The sequence below is a fragment of the Ochlerotatus camptorhynchus genome, unplaced genomic scaffold, assembly GCF_037179485.1.
Source record: "Ochlerotatus camptorhynchus isolate MF236.1 unplaced genomic scaffold, CSIRO-AGI_Acam_v1.1 ptg000290l, whole genome shotgun sequence".
Lineage (NCBI taxonomy): Eukaryota > Metazoa > Arthropoda > Insecta > Diptera > Culicidae > Ochlerotatus > Ochlerotatus camptorhynchus.
The window spans coordinates 3,639,270-3,661,727 of record NW_027040779.1 but is presented as its reverse complement, the minus strand read 5'-3'; the positions used below and the strand labels follow the sequence as shown (position 1 = coordinate 3,661,727).

The following is a 22,458-nucleotide window of genomic DNA, read 5'->3' as shown; positions in this document are numbered from 1 at the left end:
CGGTAAACTGGAAAATGGCATCTGGCGGCGTCGCATGAATCACGAGTTGTACCAAGTTTATAACGGCATGGATATTGTGAAGCTTATAAAACACGGCAGGCTACAGTGGGCTGGGCATGTGGCACGAATGCCGGAAGAGCGTCAAGCGAAGTCAATATTCAGCAGGGATCCCGGAAAAGGACGTCGGCTTCGGGGTAGGCCACACACGCGTTGGCTTTGTGCAGTTGAGGAGGACATTAGGTCCTTGAACGTCCAAGGCGACTGGAAGCGATTGGCTCAGGACCGAGACCAATGGAGACGGTTACTTCGTTCGGCGCAGATTTGAATTCAACGAGTCGTCGCCCATCAGGTACTCAGGTAGGTACAGTTGTCATTCTTTGCTTCACCGCAAGGAATCGATTCTAATTGAAAGGTCCCGCTATTTATACCCTTCGGAGTGTTGGAACACCCTCCAAAGGCGCGCCCCTTTGTCAGTCAAAATTGGATTCCCTAGCAACAAAATTAAGCAATGTCACCGATAATAAGCAGGGTTCTTAACCATTTCAAACTAGGGAACAACTAATAGAAGATTAGGAATCACATAGATGCAACCCGAGGACTTATCACTATTAATAAGGCGTAAAACGTGGCAGTCTTCACTCGGCCGTTGACAAAAGCAGGCCACCCCAGTGGCGCCGGTGGTGTAGTGGTAAGCGTGATTACCTCTCACCCCAGCAGGCCTGCGTTCAATCCCAGTCGGCGCCACCGAGATGTTCTGAGGCATAACATCTCTGATCAGCGCCGGGGAATAGTAAAAGGGAAGTAAAGCCGTTGGTCCCCGGTTCATGAGTTGATGGGTCGATAGATAGGGTCCAGGTGTGGGAGCTGCCTCCCTGGCGTCGGTAGCATTGGTGCTCAGCACGGAAAACAAATCAAAGGAAAAAAAAGCAGGCCACTCTCGATGTGTGCCATGCTATCGTCTGTTTTCTCGGCATTGTTTGGTCCTCATCATTGTTCTTCATCAGCAGTTCTTTCGGTTGATGCGTCGTCGACTTTGGAAAGCAACCGTTTAGTGATGAGTGTGTGAGTGACGACCACGTATTGCGTCCATTGCTGCAATGGAAGCGCTCTGACCCCTGTTGGCGTAACTGCCATACAATGAAACCAGTTCTGATGAAGCAGGCTTTTTGGATAGCGGAAGATAAAGTGTTTATTGTGTTGTACCTTTTGACTATAGTTTTAAGATGTATTGTATAGTGACCAAGAATCGTTGGCTCTGTTTTTAAATTAATATACAACAAAGCGTAAAACGTAACAACGACTAAGATGTGTTCCTTTGATTACTGAAGAATACTGATCTCTAGTTTGAAGTAGGTGGGACTAGGAATCGATGGTAGATCTTACATCCCGTAACGTACCACGAGAAGGTCATCTACCCACGTCACGGGGCCTTACTGTTACACTTTTCAAGAATATCTATTTCCAATAATCTTGAACTGTTTTCAAATACCTGGATTTCTCGAAGTCTCAGAATCTTAATATTTTTTTGTTAATCATGGATCTTGAATTTCGATAAATTATTTTTTTATATGATTTCCTAAGAAATGTGTCAAGGATAATTCCTAAAAGTCTTCAAAACTACTGTTTTTCCCCTTTAATAATCTTATGAATTCTTCAATAACAGCCTCAAAATTCTATACAGAACACTTAAAGAATTCCTTCCAGAAAACTCTTGAGGTTCACTCGCAATTCATCTTCGCATTCTTAATAATTCTAGCCAGAATTTGTTCAATATCTTTCTATTAATTTTCTCTAGAAACCCCTTGAAATATTGCTCGGAAATCTCTTGATAACCCATTTAGAATTTAGAAAATTTCCATGAATTTCACCTTAAAATTATATGTCAAATCAGAGTTTCCCTAAAAATCTGTATTTAGCCTTTTGGAGGATCTCTTGGATTCAACTCGGAATCCAATTTAAATTCTCTTTAATATTCCCTTGGAAATTTCTCCAGAATCTCTTGGAACACTACTGATAGTCTCGTCACCGTGTGCGAGTTTGAACACGGCCCGGTTGGCAAATTAGCCAGGGAAAGTGCTGATAATGCGTTTTGGTGGTGATTCGGTGCTGGACGTTGCCGTGAATCACCAAGTTTACGTCTTGCAAAAGTGCTCATCTGCTGGTCTCTCGCCAGTGTCGGAGATTGTGAGCAATCTGAAGGATGCCTCGCTGGATACGGCCAAGACTGGACGGGCGCTAGCTGGTGGCCGTGAACGGTTCCTGGGGAAGGACTAGAAGCGAACGTCCTCCCAGATGACCATGGCAATGCAAGAAAATTTGTTTACGTTGAAGGTAATTGCTATTAGAAATTTTTGCAAACAGTGACAGATAGCAGACATGAAGCTCAAGTGGAGGTGCCGGGCAAAGTTGTTATATCCTAGACAAATGGTAAGTTACAAATTCACTGTTGTCGTCGTCGTAGGCATCGTCGTAGTGGCTGTCGTAATCGCCGTCGTAGTCGCAGTTAATAACCAATAGTTGAATTGATTAAACTATAAGTTTCGGAAAGGGTGTATGCGTGATCTAGTTTGGAAGACATTGTTGGCTGCTTTCAGAGACGTCGCTTTATTTGAATAGCTGATCCGGTTCGGAAGACATTGTTAACTACTTTGGAGGATTTCATTTCATTGCAATAGTTTCTTGTAACCGATAATGAACGATCGTCGGTCGTAGCTTGTTGTAATGTGAGGGGCACGATGGCCTTAGAGCGACCGTTTTTGCTTACTGAGCAGAAGATCGTGGGTTAGAACCCAAGCTCATTCACCGTTGCTGAGTGCATAGGGTCGTGTCATTTGCTTAACAGCCTTTAAAAGATCGCATCACTTCCTAATGTGAATCCAGATCTAACTTACCCTTCCCACTAACAAAAACGTCCTTCCCGTGACAATCGTGGAGATGCAGAGGTATACTCGGTCTCTAGTCACAGCAGTTGTTGAAATAACAATCCTTTCCCTCCCCGATGGCCGTAAGGATGTAGCCGACGCCGTTATTGACCTCAAAAATAAGGATTCTCTGGATTTTGTACACAGAGAATGGATTGCTAGTCCCAAGCCCCATTCATATGAATAGTGCAGAATGATAAAATGGAAAATACACTTGCTTATTCAATCAATAAAGTTAATATTTTGTTGCTTATTATTAATTAATTAAATTCTTTTTTTTTTTTCGAGATAAAATTTATGGGATCCTTTATTTGTTTTATTTCAAAAGAGCATGAAAAATGTTCATGATGGGTTGTAATTGTGAGTTTATAAAATGTCTCAAAGTGGGTCGCAATCAATGATAGATTGGAAAGATGTTTTTCGATCAATAAATGTCACTATTGGTCACTTTTGTATTGTTTTAAAGTCACTATTTGATCACTTTTTCCGTTATTTATGTCACTAAAATCACTACTAGTATATTACATTGATTCACTGTGCAACTTCACTGAGTCTGATCCATCAAGAGGTAGCAACCATTGATTTGTGCAGTTACGTAGCCACTACCAGTCCATTTTATTGGATATATTCAGCTGTTGTTAAACCAAGATTAATTTCTTTGCCTATTACTTCTCTACCGAATCTTATGCTCACCCTAAACTTAGTGTTCCTTGAGCACTTCCACAATCTTTAATGGAGAGTTTTCTAAGCCTGTATCGTGTTTCCATTAGCTTCCATCATTTCCAATGATACTCTATGCCCACGGATGTTGAGAAAATGTTCAACTCGAAAAAATTCGAACCGGAAATTGAATCGTGGTTCTCTTTATAGCTGCACCCATACTGACTTAGCTAAGAGGGGACCCAAGCTTAAAATAATAATCAATGCATCACTAATTTGGTAGCAACTTAACTATGCTAGGGTAAAACCGATAACAAAAGTGGTCGATCATCAAAAGATACGACATACAGCAATCGAGCATATACCGCAATAGATGAAAAAAGTGGTCGCAGTGGTTAACATTGCCGACATAAAAAAACACATGACCAAATCGGGCTCAATAAACAAATATCTACGTCGCAAATTATTTCATCCTTGATATTAATAAACTTGCTTACGTACCTACCTACCCTCCCCAAAGTATCCCGTTTCTGTTTACCTCGCATGTTTGGCATTGTTTACTGCACACTTCCGTAAATCGAAACCGTATTTCTCCGTTTGGTCACGAACTAACTAAGCCTGGGGCAACTACTTCGAGGACCAGTCAAGCGCTGCATTCGCCGACTTGGCGAGTAACAACAACCATTGCTGTTACTTCAGCGAATCCCAACCAAAACAGTTGTTCGTACTCCTTTTCGAATGCCGCCTTCGACGTATTATGCAACCTTTTCATCGTGCTGAAACCAATGCAATGGTCTTGATAAAATAAATCACAAAACAGTGAAAGCAAAATCTCAATCTTGATTGCGCTTCGAAGAGACTACTCAGAACCAAAACAATGCCTCATAAAGCGGACACGTCCTTGCTAGAGGAGCGAGAGTCACGTCTTCGGAATTCTTTACGACAACGAGCCAGCCTTTTTGTTGCCGAGATCAAATTGCTTATGTATACTAGAGAGACAGAGTAACAACAGAATAATGAATTCACACCGTGTTTGTAATTTGCAATTGTGTAAATTTGAACTTCTGTCTGCAACCTTCCGTACCGTTTATTTTAGTATGCGATCGCTGCCGCTGATGGACAACAAAAGGTTCGAAATGTTCCCAAGTGGAATGCAATTTCCAAATACTCGTTGATAATTATTGCCTAAGCTTCGACTTATCACACGCTGTCCCCCCTCCCGGGAGGACGACTCTATTCCCTGATAAAAACCTGTTGCCGTTCCCAATTCCACACAGATAAGGCTCGAAAAGCCATCATGTGCGCACACACACGGTTCGCCGATAAGATTGCGTTAAACGAATAGAAAATGCTAAAACAAACATACACTTTGTCAGAAAAGTCAGGCACTGTTGCTTCTGCTATAATTTCACTGCTGCCTTGCGTCTCTGCCAGGTATCCCTTCAAACAAATATGCTCCAATAAGCTGCTGCAGCGGGGCAAAAGTGTGTCACCCGGGCGCTGATGATTAGAGTACTCCAAACTGTGACACCTTCAACCGCGCTTTTCGTCCCGTTTGTTTATCCAACCGACGACCGACCGAACGACCGACGAAAAACTACGCGTCCTATCCGAAATGATAAATACACTCGCCAAGAATCAAGTTTTCGGACGCCGCGCGAATGTTCCGCTCCAAGTTAAGTCGAAAGCAAGAACGATGTGAACTGTCCAAGTGTTGTATCCACACTGAAGCGGACTCGACTCGACTCCAGCAAAAATTCCAAACACAGCCACGTTCAACTCCCCCATTGCATCAGTTGATAAACCTAACTGCGTTATGAAAACAGAGCAGCGTGAATGCAAGATATTGTTTTGGTTTTAAACGAATCCATACAATTCCTAGCTTGTTGCCTTTTGTTATCTGAGCTTTATCTTTTCTCTGAATCCAGTAGATACCTATCTAAATAGCAAGCCGAATCCCCCAAATCAAAGTGTGCAGTTGCAATAGTAAGTTTTGATTGGTAGAATAAACTAATCTACAGAACACCATGCAACTCCATGAAGAACGTTTTTAATTTCCCACAGCGTGTTCGTCGTTCGGCATTTTCCTAAGGATTACCAAATGCTGAACTAGCTGACTAACTACTGATTTTTAATATCTAAATAAACCGAGACACTGCTCCTCTTTCGTAAGAGTTACTCAGGCGTTACACTTTTCTCCACGCTGTTCGAAAGAGCGCCAGGCGGGAAAGGCAGAGAGAACGCGAGTACGTACATTATACTCGTACTGGAGAGCAGCAACCACGTGGCCTCTCCGTATAGCACACACGAGGTTTGCTTTTGTTATGATTAAAAAATGCCGGTGTATACGATAAAGTTGTTCCACCTTGAAGTAACGCGATAACATTATTTAGAATACAGTAGTGTGGCGAGTTATCAGGGAATTTTCAAATTTCTTTATCAAACAAATTTTTAAGAATATAATATATTGAAATACGCCAGAGAGCATTCTAAAATCCCTTATAATATTTGATACCTGATACATAATACAATCAACTTTAACTTCGTCGTTAGTTACTTTTACTCTTTGAACATAATAATTCTGGAGTGGATTTATCTTCAATAACATAACTTCTTAGGCTTGAATAGAGTTTTTTTAACACTCCGAAAAAATGTGTAACGGCAAATTGGCAATGTTGGAAAAATCATTACTCAGCAATTTATCGACAGATTTTTAAACCTATTGATACAGAATTAATCTTTCCAGTCTGTTGCATCAAGTCGCACCAATAGTTTCATTCATAATTAAATCTTGGACCTAATGAAATCAAACTTTGAGTCATTTTCAAAAATCTCGGACGAAAATAAATATTCAAGGCTACGGACATAGAATAAACCCCAAGGGCCCAGATTTCAAATAAATTAATGCCCTTGCAAAAGACTCAAAGAGAATTTAAAAGCATCTCTAGGGATACTTTCAGGGGAATTCAAAGGAGAATATCAAAAGATTATTTTTAGGATGTGAAATATGAGGATTCCTTTCAAATCAGTTCTGAGGAACTCCAGATTCCAGGTGAAACATAAGGAGAGTTCCAACTTAGTTCTGAGTAGAATGCCAAGTAAATTGGAGCCTCATAGCCTAGTCAGTAAAGGCACGGTATTACCAAGCCGGAGGCGGCGGGTTCGATTCCCGGTCCGGTCGAGGGAATCTTTCTGGTTGGAAATTTTCTCGACTTCCCTGGGCAATAGAGTATCATTGTGCTTGCCACACAATATACAAATTCATGCATTGGTAATTGGCATCGAAAGCTCTCAATTAATGACTGTGGAAGTGCATTTAGAACACCAAGTTGAGAGCACGCAATAAGCTAATAAGCACTAAGCAATAAGCTTGAAATGCGAACAAGAAGGAAGCCAAGTAAATTTACAGGAGAATACTCTGGAGCATTCCAAGGCAATTCCAAAGAGAATTCAAAGAGTAATTTGAGGCTTTTCTAAATGATTTGTAAAGAGAGGAGAACTGAATGTTAGTTCTAAGGTAAACTCCAAGGCCTATTTGCAATCAAAATTCCAAGAGAAGTAGGAGAATCCAAAGGGAATTCAGAAAATAATTCAATGAAAATTCTGAGGAGTATTCCATAGAAGTTTTGCGGGAAGGTTCAAAGAATTTTTTTAGCAGCGCTGGTGGTGTAGTGGTAAGCGTGATTGTCTCTCACTCCAAAAGACCTGCGCTTAATCCCATTAATCCATAAAATATCTAGATAAGATATCTGATCACAGAAAGTAAAGCCTTTGGTCCCCGGTCTATGAGTTTTTAGGTCGATAGGTAGGGTCTAGGTGTGGAAGCTGCCTCCTTGGCGTCGGTAGTATTGGTACTCAGTACGGAAAACAAGATCGACGGAAAACAAATCAAGGAAAAAAACAAAAAAATCCAACGAAGTTTTGGGGTAAATTTCAAAGGAATAATATAGAGAGTTACAAGGTTGATAATCATCTTTAGAGAACTCAAAGAAGAGTTCCTAGGAAATTCTGACGACCATTTCGAAGAATTTACAGAACTACTCCAAGGGAATTCTGACCGGAATGTAGAGGGAATTCCGAAGAATATTCCATGGGAATTTTAGGAGAATACTTAGCGAATACTGAGGAGAATTCTTCGGGGAATTCCTAGGTAATGTAGCAAGAATTGTTAAAAAATTTATGATAGTTCAATTCAAGTAGATATGATCCCCAAAGAGGGGTCTAGTGATATCAGAAATGGAATCAAGTGTTGGATGGATTTTCAAGAAAGTGAAAAAGACAAAATTCATGTGTTGCCAAAAACGGGAAGGCACTGTACTACTAAAAACCCTTTACAGGATTTCATTAGAATATTATGAAGCATTTCCGTTGGAATCATTTTTCTAAAATAAGTTTGAGATTCTCTCTGAGAGTCCCTAAAAAATGTATTTATAATAGCTGATCAATCAAAAAAAGCATGATATCCATCCTTAGATTTTTCTCGACGCTTCCGTCCATAGTTCAATTTTAAATTCACTTGAATTCTCTTTAGAATGCCCAAGCCATTAACCTCAGAACGGTCTTGAAATTTTGATTAGAATTATCTTGGAGTTCTCTTCTAAATTGTTCTGAAATTTGCTTAGAAATTTCCATATAATTATCTAGAAATTCGTTTCGTGATGCCCTTGGAAGTCCCTTAAAATTATTCCTTCGAAATTGTTCGCTCAACATTAGATTCCCTTTCACGGATCCAGGGATCCTCTTTACAACTGGCTTGAAATTTTCCAAATAGCTACTCTACCTTGAATCTGATCTCACACAAGTGCCTTGGAATTAAAGTCTAATATCTCGAAGATTCTAAAATACCTGGGTATTATCCCTGACATTCATTACTTACTTACTTAAGGGTCCTGTGCACCACCAGCGGTGCAAAGGGCCAACCTAAAAAACTTCCATCCTGGGCGGCTGCTCGCTTTTGCCTTGACCTGGGCACAGGTCAGATTCCTATCGATTTGCTTAATTTCCTTATTGAGGCTCCGCCGCCATGAGCCCCTGGGTCTGCCTCTGCTGCGATGTCCTGCTGGATTCCAATCCAGCGCTTGCTTGTAGATTTCGTTTCCGCCCCGTCGAAGTGTGTGGCCGACCCACCTCCACTTTCGCTCTTCAATTTCTGTTGCTATCGGCTTCTGATGACATCGACAATATTCTTCTTCTTCTTCGCATTTCAAGCTTATTGCATATCGCATATTAGCTTATTGCGTGCTCTCAACTTAGTGTTCTAGATGCACTTCCACAGTTATTAATTGAGCGCTTCCGATGCCTGTACCGTTTTTGCATTAGTATAATTGTGTGGCAAGTCCAATCATACTCTATGCCCAGGGAAGTCGAGAAATTTTCCAACCCGAAAAATACCTAGACCGGACCGGGAATCGAACCCAGCCAACTCCAGCATGGTCTTGCTTTGAAGCTGCGCCTTTACCGACTGAGCTAAGGGAGGCCCCATGACATCTACGATGGAGCTCGGCATTCGAGATCCAGTTTTGAGGCCATTAAATAGGCACGAATTATATACCACAGGCATCGGTTGATGAAGACCTGCAGCTTTTGAGTATTCTCCGCTGATACACACCACGTCTCGCTGGCGTATAACAACACAGATTTTACGTTCGAGTTGAAAATTCGGATTTTGGTGCGTTAACTTATCTGGTTTGATCTCCATACGTTTCGTAAACTCGCAACCCTAGTCTTCTTGTTTCGTGCACCTATGTCGCTCTTGGTCCCGCCGTCCGACGCTATTTGGCTGCCAAGATATTGGAAACTTTCGACCTTCTCCACTGCTTGCCCCGCTACCGTAAAGTTGGAAGGGTTGCCCGTGTTGATATCCAACGATTTGGTCTTGTTGACGTTGATGGTGAGACCCGCCGCAGAGGAGCGTTCGGCTAGGTCATTGAGCTTACTATGCATATCAGAGCGCCGTTGTGCTAGTAGAGCAACATCATCAGCCAAATCGAAGTCGTTGAGATGCTCCATGGTGATAGGCTGCCAAAGCAGTCCACGGTTCGGTACACGGTCAATTGCACCCACCATGATCTCGTCGATTTCGATGAGAAACAGTAGCGGTGATAGTATACATCATTTTCTCACACCAGTGACTACCCGGATAGGGTCGGACAAGGCTCCGTTATGCAGAACTCTGCACGTGAAAGCCTCATACTGCGCTTCGATGAGGTTGACGAGTTTATCCGGGACTCCCTTGCGTCTCAGGGTGCCCCACAGATTCTCGTGATTGAGCCGGTCGAAAGCTTTTTCGTAGTCAATGAATACCAAATAAAGGGACTATTGGAACTCATTGACCTGCTCCAGGATGATGCGGAGCGTGACAATATGGTCCACACAAGATCTTCCGGCACGTAATCCTGCCTGCTGCCGTCGGAGAGTCGCGTCGATCTTCTCCTGTATCCGATTCAGGATAACTTTGCACAGAACTTTGAGAACAATACACAGTAACATGATGCCTCGCCAATTGTCGCACACAGTCAGATCCCCCTTCTTTGGGACCTTCACTAAGATGACCTACATCCAGTCGGCCGGAAAAGTCGCGGTGTTCCAGATATTACAGAATAGTTGATGCAACATTTGTGCGGATAGCATGGGGTCAGCTTTGAGCATCTCTGCTGATATGCGATCGACCCCTGGAGCCTTGTTGGATTTCATGCTTCGGATAGCTGCTTCAATCTCCTGCAGTGATGGGGCCTCGGAATTGACGCGAGGGATGCGCCGCACCCTAGGCGGATCATGCCGAGATGTTGATGGCTGGTTGGCCGTCGAAACTTGAAGAAGTTGTTCGAAGTGCTCAAACCAGCGAGCGTTTCAGCTGGTCAGTGGGGTCGGTAAGCAATTGTCCAGTCGTGTTCTTCACTGGCATCCTCGGGTTCATCCTTGCTCCACTCAGGCGTCGTGAGATATCGTAGAGGAGGCGTATATCGCCAGTGTTTGCCGCTTTCTCTCCTTCGTCGGCCAGGGAGTTCACCCACGCTCGCTTGTCCCGTCTGCAAGAGCGCTTGACTTCCTTCTCTAGAGCCGAGTACCGTTGACGGGCTTCGTTCTTGGCTCCTCTGGTTCTCGCCCGCTCTATCGCGGCTTTTGCTTCTCTACGCTCCTCAATCTTCCGCCAGGCTTCATCTGTGATCCACTCTTTCCTCTGGGTGCGCAGCTCACCCAAGTTGTTCTCGCTTGTTTCTATAAAGGCATTCTTGATGGCCGTCCATTGTTCTTCTACGCTGCCACCTTCTGGAACGTCCGCAGCTCGAGTCTCAAGTTCATGAACAAAGGACCTTTTTACCGCTGGATCTTCAAGTCGGCGTGTGTTGAACCGCCGCCTGTGTATCTCCTCCCGTCGCTGGATCCGCGCCATGCGTAGGCGGATTTCACCGATTAGAAGGTGATGTTCAGACGCGATGTCGGCGCTGCGTTTATTCCGGACATCAAGAAGGCTCCGTCTCCATTTTCGGCTGATGCAAATGTGGTCGATCTGATTTTCGGTATGTCCATCACGGGAAACCCACGTGACTTTGTGCACTGGCCGATGGGGGAAGAGCGTGCCCCCGATCACCATGTTGTTATTGCCACAAAATTCTGCAAACAGCTCACCGTTCTCGCTCATTTCGCCGAGACCATGGCGTCCCATGACACGCTCATAGTCCGTGTTGTCGGAGCCGATCTTCGCATTCTAGTCGCCAGTGTAGATCTTGATGTCACCCTTTGGAACCTTATCCACGACGGCATTCAGTTGACTGTAAAAATTCTCCTTGTCCTGTAGCTCGGCAGCATCGGTTGGCGCATAACATTGGATTATGGTAAGGTTACGAACCCGTGTTCGTTCATTCAGGTTACGAAACCCTTACATTCATTCTAAAATCCAAAATCTTCTCCAAAATTTCAAGGAAAAAAAATCTAGGTGGTCCAAGAATCCAATGCCGATTTTTTTTGTTTTTTTGAAACACAGATTAAATAAAAAAAAATCCCGATTTGTCAGCATAATTCACGGGTTTTTCCCGGTAACTTCGAATTCCAGGCTTCTTCCCAATTAATCATTTTGTCAAGCTTCTGCATTCGTGTTCCATCAGATGTCACTGCTGTTGTTTGCGGTGACATCTATCGGAAACTACGCATAATCTGTTTTCCGTTAATTGTTCATAGAGGACTGTGCAGTGCAAAACATGTCTGGTACTTCTATATATGCATTTAGATTAACATTCGAAGTCCCTCCTTTATTACACATTCTGTACAAAAAATAGATCACCCCTTACAGGATTTCCCGCCGATTTTTATGAATGGGGTGGGGCAGAAAATATCTATATATTAGTCTAAATGCATATATAGAGGTACCAGACATGTTTTGTAGTGCCAGGTACTCTGCTTTGTAATCTGTGAAAGGGAAATCACAAATCGAGTGTCATCAAAATACATGGCATGTTGAGAGATTGAGCTCGTTAGAGAGAATTTTCTTTCTCAAATTTTAATTTTTTCTCTCTCTGGGTAGTAAAGCGGTTAAAATATGTATGGGAATAAAACCTTGTTCATTTAATTGTAGCTTCTTTAATAATAATTCACAGAAAATAAGTGAACGACAAAGGCCACGAATGATTTCTTTAGGTTGTCGTTCACTGTTTTGGACCTCAATATGCACCGAAAGCGAATTATTCCCACTTCCCTTAATTAATATATGGGGATTTTTATCACATCCCACGAGATGAACAGCGCCATCACTGTGGAAAATGGCCGGACGATATGATTAATTTCCCGGTTCACTCATCTCACACCTGCCCGATATCATCCGATTGACTCTCCACAAATGAGAGAGCGAGATATATCGTGGGTTTCGTGGAATATTGGCTCAACTCAAAATATGTCAATTTTCTCAATCAACGTTTGAAAATTTGGGTTCAAGGAACCTTCTGAATTTCTGTGTTTAGTTTCCATTTGATGGATCTTTTCATTTGCATTGGACTGAATCGAGTGTATTTCATTCATTCTATCAAACATCAGATCAAAAAAATAAACCATCCAACGATTTTAACTGCTTTTTATTGACGTAGGATTACGTCTTTCGGCAACATATTGGGGGTGCAATTTAAAAAAAAAAAACAAAATCCACCGCGTTACGAAAAGTGGTCAGGTTTTGACCACTTATAACTCTGTCAATAGCGGATGGATTTTTATTCTAAACAAGCCAATCGATTGGAAATTTTAATACAAATCTGTTGAAATGAACACTTTATCAATTTTCAGTAGGTCACTATTGAACATTACACAAATGTCCAACTGTTGCAATGTTGATCAAAATTATCACCGATTGCCTGCAAAAAAAAACTACAAGAGACAGCCCTATGGGGTTGTACCATAGAGGTAACTCTAAGACTAGAAGGTCCCGAAATAACGTGCTCACCTTTGGCTCAGCTCTGGTACTCTCTTCGGTCCCTAGCTAATCGATTCACTCGCCACAGCGACTAACGAAGAGCTACTGATTCCAATCAATAGCGGTGCGGCTTTTTCCTCCTACTATGGATGCTCATGTGGGCTGCAGCTCGCTGCTTGCAGGCAGCCTTTCGTTGTGTACTGGAGAACAATGTTGAACGCCACGCGTCGAAAGCGCTGCTGCTGCTGCTGTTGCTGATGCCGACGACCAGACACCACCACACACGGTGATTGGACTGAATCCGATCAGCGGTTGAGGGCAGCCTTGATAGCTAGCTTGCCGGGAGCCTTTCGTTGTGTACTGAAGAACACCAACACTCATAACGTGGTGATTGAATAAAAACCGTTTGGTGAGACCGGATGGAATTCAACTTTGAAATCTGTGCTAGGAAAATAGTTTTGTCGCAGGCAATCGATGATAATTTTAATTGTCATAGCAACATTTGCACTTTCGTGCAGTTTTCAATACTGACGTTTTGAAATATAAAGATATGATAAAGTCTTAAATGCCTAGAAATATTTCTGATCGATTGGTGTTAACATTATTGAAATTGGTCCAGGGGCAGCTGAGTTATTAACGTTCAAAATCTTTCATAATGTTGTTACATGTTCCATTTTCGCTCCATTTCGTTTTCACAAAGTGTACCCCCATATAGAAATCACAGACGTAGTCCTACGTCAAAAGTGGTTTTCCTAACACTGTCGCCGAATATTTAATCCGAGCACGTAATCCTACGAGAAATCCACGGTCGTGTCTTGAATACAACCTCTTAATTTTTGAGATGTGCCCTTTTGTCATGCAAAACTGGGTTTCCTTTTTTGAGCTGTAACCATATTGCATGAAAAAAACAACATGCTTAAAGAACAACAAAATTGCATATTTAAGTCGGTTACATAGACGCAACACAAAATGTGCCATTGATGCTACTTAATTTTCAAAATTATTGAAAGAGCAGCAAAGACATATCTACCTATAACTTTCGATTTTTCATGAAGTTCAAAATAAGTTTTTGAGGGATGAAACTTCACAGTATTTGCCGTCATCTGTCATCAAGTCTCGCATCTTCACGCATCTACTTGCATTGCGCATCATCTTTTTGCATGAAATATTCAGAGTCATCATCAATCTTTTTTCTATCTACTCAGCGTGCGCGCAGCTAGCCACAGCAAAACACAATCTTTCCTGCATCGTAGATAGAGTCGCCTCTCTCGCGATGCATATGAAATCACCAGTCGGATCGGATGATATCAGGTAGGTGCGAATTGAGCTTAATACAAAAACGGCTCGTTGCAGAGGTGAGTCTCCTTCCACCCACCGCCCGCTGGTTGGCAAAGGTGATCCACTCATCACGAGAGAGTAAAAAATCCCGCCTTTTACCGCTAGCGAGCTACTGCTTGCTGCTGAAACTCCCTTTAATTTTCTCTGAAATACCTTGCTGTTATCCCTGACATTCATTCTAAAATCTAAAATCTTCTCAAAATACATTAGAAAAAAAATTTAGACTGGTCCAAGAATCTTAAAATTTATGAAATGCCTAAAATCTTTGGTACCATGAGCAATCTGCTCAGCAGTGCTCTTTTATAACTTTACAGGTCCAAGTAGAACGATGCGCAACCAAGTTGAACTCGATGATGACGACTGGGTTAGGGAAAACGTTTTTTTTCATGAAAACAGTGATAAAATTCTCATTTGTTCATTTTTTGAATGCTTTTAGGGAAAATTTAATAGGTATTTCAGTAGGTTAGTAGAGTTATATCCTATCGATTGGAGTGTTTGGATTTTAATGTTATCCATTAATGGCAAAGTCATAAGTGTTCGAAACCTAACACCTTTTCGTGACGATCGCAACTTTAGATTTTTGATTTACCCCCTGTGCCTTCCCGTAAGACGTAGTCTACGTCAAAATCAATCGAGGCATTAGTATTTTCAGGTGTGAGAATTCTGAACTGAACCACCGAAATAAGTTAGCAGGTCAAATAAAAAAAAGCCTATCCAATAGACCTTTTTTCTCCAGAACTGCATAGGATGGCTGTGGAAGAGTTTCGAACTAAATCCTAAAATTGAACTGGTAACCTTTCCTTCTACTTGACGTATCTATTGTAAAGCTCGCAAAACTAAAAGGGACCAACCATTTTCGGATGATTTCGTATCAAACACATTTCTCATCCGTATAATCATTATGCTTCTACATATTTATTCCAATGATGTATGTCAAATTAGGTTTTGCTTAACCGTATAAAAGTGTAACCTCCATCTCACAACGTTCGAGTTCTCGAACGGAAGCTGCTGGAGCATTTGCCGCCCTCATTACGGTACTCCTCATCGTCGGAATGGCTGACGGGCACATCGTTCCCCGCCGCCGACTCGCTTTCACTTTCATGTTTGTCGTCACTCCCGGTAGCACTGGCATCACTAGTATCACACTTCTGTCCCTTGAGACCGCCACGAGCAGCCTGTGCCAAGCACATCCTCTTCGCTAGCGACTGCTGCTTTGCCTCGTTCGAGGGTCGTCTTCCGGGAACCACCACCGGTGGCTTACCTTGCTCTTCCTGTGGCTGTTTGCGCTTGCGAACTTTCACGCTGATCTGGTGGGTGAGAGCGAGCAGCTTGAGGCAATCCGGACAGAATTGGCTACCTCGGAATGAATCTGCTGGCACCTCGAAGTGCCCCAGAAGTTCTTCCACTTCTCGGTCGTTTTTTCCACAATTGCTTAGCGGGGCTTTCGGCCGTAGGCACATGGAGCAGGGTTTAGTTTCCATTTCGTATTTTGTTGTGATTTGTCCCAGAGTCTGTTGGGTAAAGAGAGTAGAAAAATTAGATTATCCTCAACGTCAAACACAATTGCTGCCTAACCAGGTGGTTCTTAATTTCAGTTTATTGAGTTTTCAGTAATCACATTTCTATGCCTATTGTTGCATACTTGACATCGCTTTCACAAATACCAATGCACCTACACAATGGCACTAACAAATGATGGAAATTCAAGTAAAATGGAATGCACACAAACTACTACCCAACTTACTTAACATAATTGGCAGCTTCAAAAATCTTGTAATCCGGTAGGTGTCATGCTTTTTTCGAAATCTTTCACGTCGTTTTTTCTTGCCACATTAAATCACCGTTTGTCGCATATTTTTGATGAGTTGTGTCTTATTTTGCCCCTCGATTGCAGCCCGGTTTCCTTTCCGTTCATATGTTGAATATTTTCTCGATGAGATAAACTTCTAAATCTCTGCGACGTCGACGTCGAGAACAGCGATGATGACGATGGAGCCTTTATTTTCACATTGTCGGATGTTGGTGGGATGTTTTCCTTATTATCCTGATTCAGCAAAGATGATATTAGTTGTTGAGGCTCATGCTTCTTGGCGCATGCCTTAGCGGTAGTAGTTTTGTCCGATTTAGACAACTGTTTAAGATCTACGATGCTTCCGAACAGGAATTTGTCAGATTTCATGTATTCTTTTGATTGTTTCCTGTCAGATTTTGCTTTAGTTTTGTCTTCGGGCGGCTCATCACTTTTCTGTTTTTCAATTTTCTGGCACTGCTTCTTACTGGCATTGTTTACCGTGTCCTTCCGAATCGTTTCGGATGTCTTACCAACTGGTTCTTTTCCGGACTGCTGCAAACTCTTCTCCGCTCGTCGTAGTTCCTCCTCGATCATCTCCGTCCGGGGATGATTTCTTCCATCCTTGACATAGGATCGAATCAAGTTTGCCGTAAGATTTCCCAGAACGTTGAACTGATAGAGAATGTCAATTAACTGCTGACAAACTGCGCATACGAATTGGGGGAATTCGTCGTCGCTCGGAAGAATTCGGGAGAAACACCAAACGAGACGATGATTCGCATCTATATGGACCAAATCCTTTTGTTGAAGGCAGATGCGACACATTTTGGCCGAATGCATTTCACTGGCTCGCTTTGCTATATGCTGGATGAAGTTGTTGGCCATGATGAAGAGTTCAATGCAACTGACGACTGATGAGGGATGATTTACAACAACGAACGACTCTCCTCGTTGGTTCGGTATGCTTGTATTAGTGAAGGGGCTCAAAGTGATATTCCCAAAATTATTAATCAACATGCCAACAAGAATCTAATTAAAAGTCTCAACCGTACGGTTTTAACTAATCAACCGAACGCCAGCTGTCCCTGTACCCACAAACAGCCAACACCGTGATTGTGCGAATTAAATGTTTTCTCTCAAACTATCCTATTATCAAGTGTCCCCCGACGAAACTTTAACAATATATAGGAGGGTACAAGATACCAAGCAGAGGAAAATACCCATCTCGACAACAACAACCGAACAACTTTTCTTAATCCGATGTTGCCCTGCCCTTACAGTCGTCGTACCCGGTTCCAATCTGCATCACACCCGCACACGACAAACCAACCAGAATCTGAAAGCATTCTTTTCAAAGCCTTCATCAACAACAGCCCCGATACCTATGTAGACCTACATACAAAGAAGCACAGACAACGGCACTCACATCTCCCGTATATTCATTCGTTCCTATGTGTTTGTCTTTTGTAGTCGCATCCTGCCTCCTTCCTATCTCGTCTGGTGTTGGCGTCTTCAAAAGTCTATTAGGACCCAGCGCTATCAAACCGCTATCAGCCATCATCAGAAGAGCAGTGATATAAAAATAAGAAATTTACACGCTTTCTCCTGGGAAACGTTGTGCCATCACACGAAGAATGAGCGGCTGTCTTCAGTTTGGTTTGAGTGGTAGACGTCGTGTGAAGAAGACTCGCCAATTTTTGCCATTGCCGTTCAAGGAAAATGGAATCAATACAACTCACTTATCGTTAGGGAACATGCATAACTGACGTAGCATTTGAGCGCGGAGTGGCGGGGGGTTTCAAAAGTTGTGACCTGCTATGCATCAGCTATGGCAAATTACGCTACGAGGAAGTAGGATGGTCCCTTATGATTTTGTATATAGTATGGCATAACTATGCACAACCCGATAAAATCCTCGACTCCATCGGCCTTATTGACTGTATTGATCATTGATTGATGACTAATCGGGAAAAATATACTTCGTCCTCTCTTCGGAAAAATAAGATTCTGGACCTTAAAAAAATGTCAAGACCTTTGGACTGGAGTCGATTTTCAGGATAAATTTACTTTGAAGAACTATTGGGGAAGAGTTTGTAACAAGTACGCTTTCCATTTATTTGTACAAAATTCATATTTATACAATTTATCCATTTAATTAAATTGCATGAAGTTGCGATTTTACAATTGAATTCAAAAATGTGTTCCCCGCCAAGAAATGTCCGCTCATGTAGAGTTACACTTGTCAAATCAATGAGTTCCCAATACGTTCAGCTAATTCATTTCATTTGACCCGAATACGCATCTGCCGTTAAAGTCCGCTTTGATCGTTTTTCAGTGAAAGATGATGAGAATTGTCGTTTGAAAGGTCCTTGAATTACTTCGGTAATTTGACGTACTTCCGGCCAAGATGACCGTTGAAGTCACACCTATCTGAGGGTTTCTGGAACTTCTACTCGTGTACTTTGACTTCAATCGTAGAAGAGGCGAGAGTGCGAGTAGTTAGAACTTAAGTGTATTTAGTGCAGCGGTGTGTTTTCGTTGTATGTGAAGTTAAAAATGTGAGAAGTCTAAAAGACTGAATTTCATGTTACATTTCTCGTTCCTTTCCGTTAGCCTGTAGAATTCAAACGTTAGGTCAAAAGTTACGTGCGGTCAACTTTTTGTGTGTGCAAATTGTGTAGAAAGGTAAGCAACGAGTAACGCTGGTAGATCACCTTTTTGTGGTGCGTTGGTGGTATAAGATCTACTTCCGAACCCTAGTCCTGACAACTTAAAACTAGGGGAGCAGGATTTTTCGGGAATCAAAGTAACACATTTTAGTCTTTTTTACTTTTTATGCCTTGTTAATAGTGACAAGACTCGGAAAAATAGTTACAATGCCTGTTGAATTCTGCGGTTAATTTAAATCAAATTTAAAATTATAATTAAAAAATTTTGAAGGAAGGGATACTTTTGGATAAGCATCACTGAGTAAATCTGAGCTTGTTCCAGTTAGAAGGACTCCGTTTGTTTCCTGCCGGGATGGCCTAAATCGTGCGTGATCTGTTTTACGGTTTTAGTTGGAACATAAGAAAAGCAATACTGCTTTCGAGAACGTAATTTCATTCGCGTCAAGGTGAAACTTAATGAAGGCCCAAGTTTTTCGGATTTGAGAGATTGTCGGTTGCAGGCTTGCTTACTGGGCAGGGGAACGCAGTCCCAGGCCCTTTCATATAAAAGATATGTATCGTCAAATTGCTTGAGCAACGGTATGATGTGATATGAGGGGCTCAGTGGTCTTGGAGCGATCATTTTTGCTTACTGAGCAGGTCATCATGAGTCTAGTCTCGCGTCCATTCACATTTAAGATTCGTCATTCGTTTTATTTGTTAATATGACTACAAGGTAATAACAGCTTACCTGCTTACTTATCCTGGTATGACATCCCTCAGGATTGCACCTGCATCACAATGTTACGCCAATTCACTCGGTCCGTGGCTGCTTGTCTCCAATTTCTTGATCGTCCCACACTTCCACTTGGTCTAACCACCTTGCTCGCTATGCTCATCTTCGTCTTGTACCGGGGGGATTGTTGTCCGGCATTCTTAAAACGTGTCCCACCCCCCATCGTACCCGTCCAGCTTTCGCAACGTTCTGGATACTGGGTTCGCCATAGAGTTGCGCCAGCTCGTGGTTCATCCTTCGCCTCCATACACCGTTCTCACATACCCCGCCAAAGATGGTCCTAAGCACTCGTCGTTCGAAAACACCTCGAGGTCCTCCTCGAGCATCGTCCACGTCTCGTGCTCGTAGAGAGCTACCGGTCTTATCAGCGTCTTGTACAGAGTACATTTAGTACGGAGGTGAAGTTTACCCGACCTCAGGGTCTTGTGGAGTCCGTAGTAAGCACGACTTCCGGCAATAATACGCCGACGAATTTCTCTGCTGCAGTTGTTGTCCGACGTCACCAATGATCCGAGGTACACACATTCATCCACCACCTCGAACGCATCTCCGTCGATTGTCATGCTTCTGCTTATGCGAGCCCTATCCCGCTCGGTTCCTCCAGCTAACAGATACTTTGTCTTCGACGTATTCACCTTTAATCCAACCTTCTCTGCTTTACGTTTCAGCCTGGTGTACTGCTCCGCCACGGCCTGAAACGTTCTTCCAAAAATGTCCACGTCGTCAGCGAAGCAGATGAACTGGCTGGACTTATTGAAGATCGTGCCCCGCATGTTAAAGCCCGCACGTTTCATAACACCTTCTAGCGCAATGTTGAACAGGAGGCAGGAAAGACCATCGCCTTGTCGAAGTTCTTTGCGAGTTTCAAACGAGTCCGATAACGCATCCGATATCTTCACGCAGCACTGTACACCATCCATCGTAGCTCTGATCAGTCTGGTCAGCTTCCCGGAAAAACCGTTCTCGTCCATAATCTTCCATAGCTCTTCACGGTCAATAGTATCATAAGCGGCCTTAAAATCGATGAATAGGTGGTGTTTTTTTTTTTTATTATAGTCATTTTAACGCTCTTGGGTCATTCGTGACTTGTCCGGAGGTGAGATTTGAACTCGTGACTTTGGCGTGAGAGGTATGGATGCTAACCACTACGCCGGGGTCGCCCCCAGAATAGGTGGTGCGTAGGGACTTGATATTCACGACACTTTTGGAGGATCTGCCGCAACGTGAAGATTTGGTCCGTTGTCGATCGCCCGACCACAAAACTGGCTTGAAAACTTCCCACAAATCTGCTTGCTAGCGATAATGATCTGGGAAAGCACTTTGTAGGCCGCGTTAAGAATAGTGATCGCTCGATAGTGCTCACATTCTAGTTTGTCGCCTTTTTTATATACTGGGCATATTCCTCCCTCTTTCCACTCATCCGGCAGCTGTTCTGTATCCCAGATCCTGTCTTTCAGTCGGTGCAGACAACTGGCCAACTTATCCGGGCCCATTTTGATAAGTTCCGCTCCGATACCATCTTTCCCAGCTGTTTTGTTGTTCTTAAGCTGTCGGATAGCATCCTTAACTTCACCTATCGTGGGAGCTGGCATGTTCCCCTCATCCGCTGTACTGGCGAAGCCATTCCTCCTGCCGCCTCTGCGCCGTTCAGATGTTCTCGTAGTGCTGCTTCCACCTTTCAATCACCTCACGTTCGTCCGTTAAGATACCCCCTTCCTTATCCCGACACATTTCGGCTCGCGGCACAAAGCCTTGGCGGGATGCGTTGAGCTTCTTGTAGAACTTGCGTGTTTCTTGAGAGCGATACAGCTTCTCCATTTCTTCGCACTCCAGCTCTTCCAGGCGGCGCTTCTTATCCCGGAAAAGATGGGTTTGCTGTCTTCGCTTCTGTTTATATCGCTCCACATTATGACGGGTTTCTTGCTGCAGCATCGCCGCCCGTGCTGCGTTCTTCTCGTCCAAAACCGTCTGACACTCTTCGTCAAACCAATCGTTCCGTCGATTCCGCTCCACAAATCTAACGGCACCTTCAGCAGCGCTGTTAATGACTGCATTCACGTAGCTCCAGCAGTCCTCAAGAGGGGTTTCGGTGAGCTCTCCCTCAACCGGCAACGCTGCATCGAGGCATTGCACGTAGCTACTCAGTTGCGACCTCGGGCAGTTTCAGTCGCTCCAGATTGTACCGTGGCGGGCGTCGGTACCGAATGTAGTTGGGAACGGAAAGTTTTTGGCGCACCTTGACCATTAGAAGGTAGTGGTCCGAATCGATATTTGCGCCGCGATAGGTCCTGACGTCGGTAATGTCCGAGAAGTGCCTTCCGTCGATCAAAATGTAGTCGATTTACGATTCTGTCTGCTGCGGTGATCTCCAGGTGTACCGATATGGGAGGCTATGCTGGAAGTAGGTACTACGTATGGCCATGTTCTAAGAGGCGGCGAAATCGATGAGTCTAAGGCCGTTGGCGTTCGTTAGCTGGTGAGCGCTGAACTTTCCTATAACCAGTCTGAATTCCTCCTCCTGGCCGACCTGAGTGTTAAGATCTCCGATGACGATTTTGACGTCATGGCTTGGGCAGCTGTCGTATTCCCGTTCCAGCTGCGCGTAAAAAGCGTCTTTATCGTCATCGTCACTTGCTGTGCACGTTGATTATGCTGACATTGAAGAAACGGCCTTTGATCCTCAACTTGCACATTATGCTATCGATTGACCACCACTCAATCACGCGCTTCTGCATTTCGCCCATCACGGTGAAAGCTGTACCCAGCTCATGTGTATTGCCGCAGCTCTGGTAGATGGTATAACCATCCCTATACGTATGTACCAAAGATCCCTTCCAGCAAACCTCCTGCAGCGCTACGATGTCGAACTTGCGGAACCTCAATAAATCGGAAAGAATGCGGGTACT

General features: G+C 43.3%; 3 protein-coding genes across 3 annotated transcripts in view; 1 reads left to right on the top strand and 2 right to left on the bottom strand.

The window, feature by feature from the left end:
- Nucleotides 1–5,303, bottom strand: part of LOC135706731 (probable G-protein coupled receptor Mth-like 1) — a 107,050-nt gene extending 101,747 nt beyond the window's left edge. The window contains exon 1 of the mRNA XM_065228386.1: nucleotides 4,948–5,303. The gene's annotated coding sequence lies outside the window, so the exon portion shown is untranslated. The remainder of the gene's footprint in view (nucleotides 1–4,947) is intronic.
- The window catches only part of LOC135706725 (RNA helicase aquarius), a 307,481-nt gene that overhangs the window by 270,742 nt on the left and 14,281 nt on the right, over nucleotides 1–22,458 (top strand). The window lies entirely within an intron of this gene.
- Nucleotides 15,215–17,416, bottom strand: LOC135706770 (uncharacterized). Its single transcript, XM_065228426.1, has 2 exons — nucleotides 17,398–17,416; nucleotides 15,215–15,827 (listed from the first exon to the last, which is right to left on the bottom strand). The coding sequence occupies exon 2, from the start codon at nucleotides 15,795–15,797 to the stop codon at nucleotides 15,294–15,296; it is 504 nt and encodes a 167-aa protein (XP_065084498.1). The 5' UTR covers nucleotides 15,798–15,827; nucleotides 17,398–17,416; the 3' UTR covers nucleotides 15,215–15,293.

Coding starts and splice junctions, on each gene's coding strand:
- LOC135706770 (XM_065228426.1), bottom strand. CDS start 15,797: ATGGAAACTAAACCCTGCTCCATGTGCCTACGGCCGAAAGCCCCGCTA.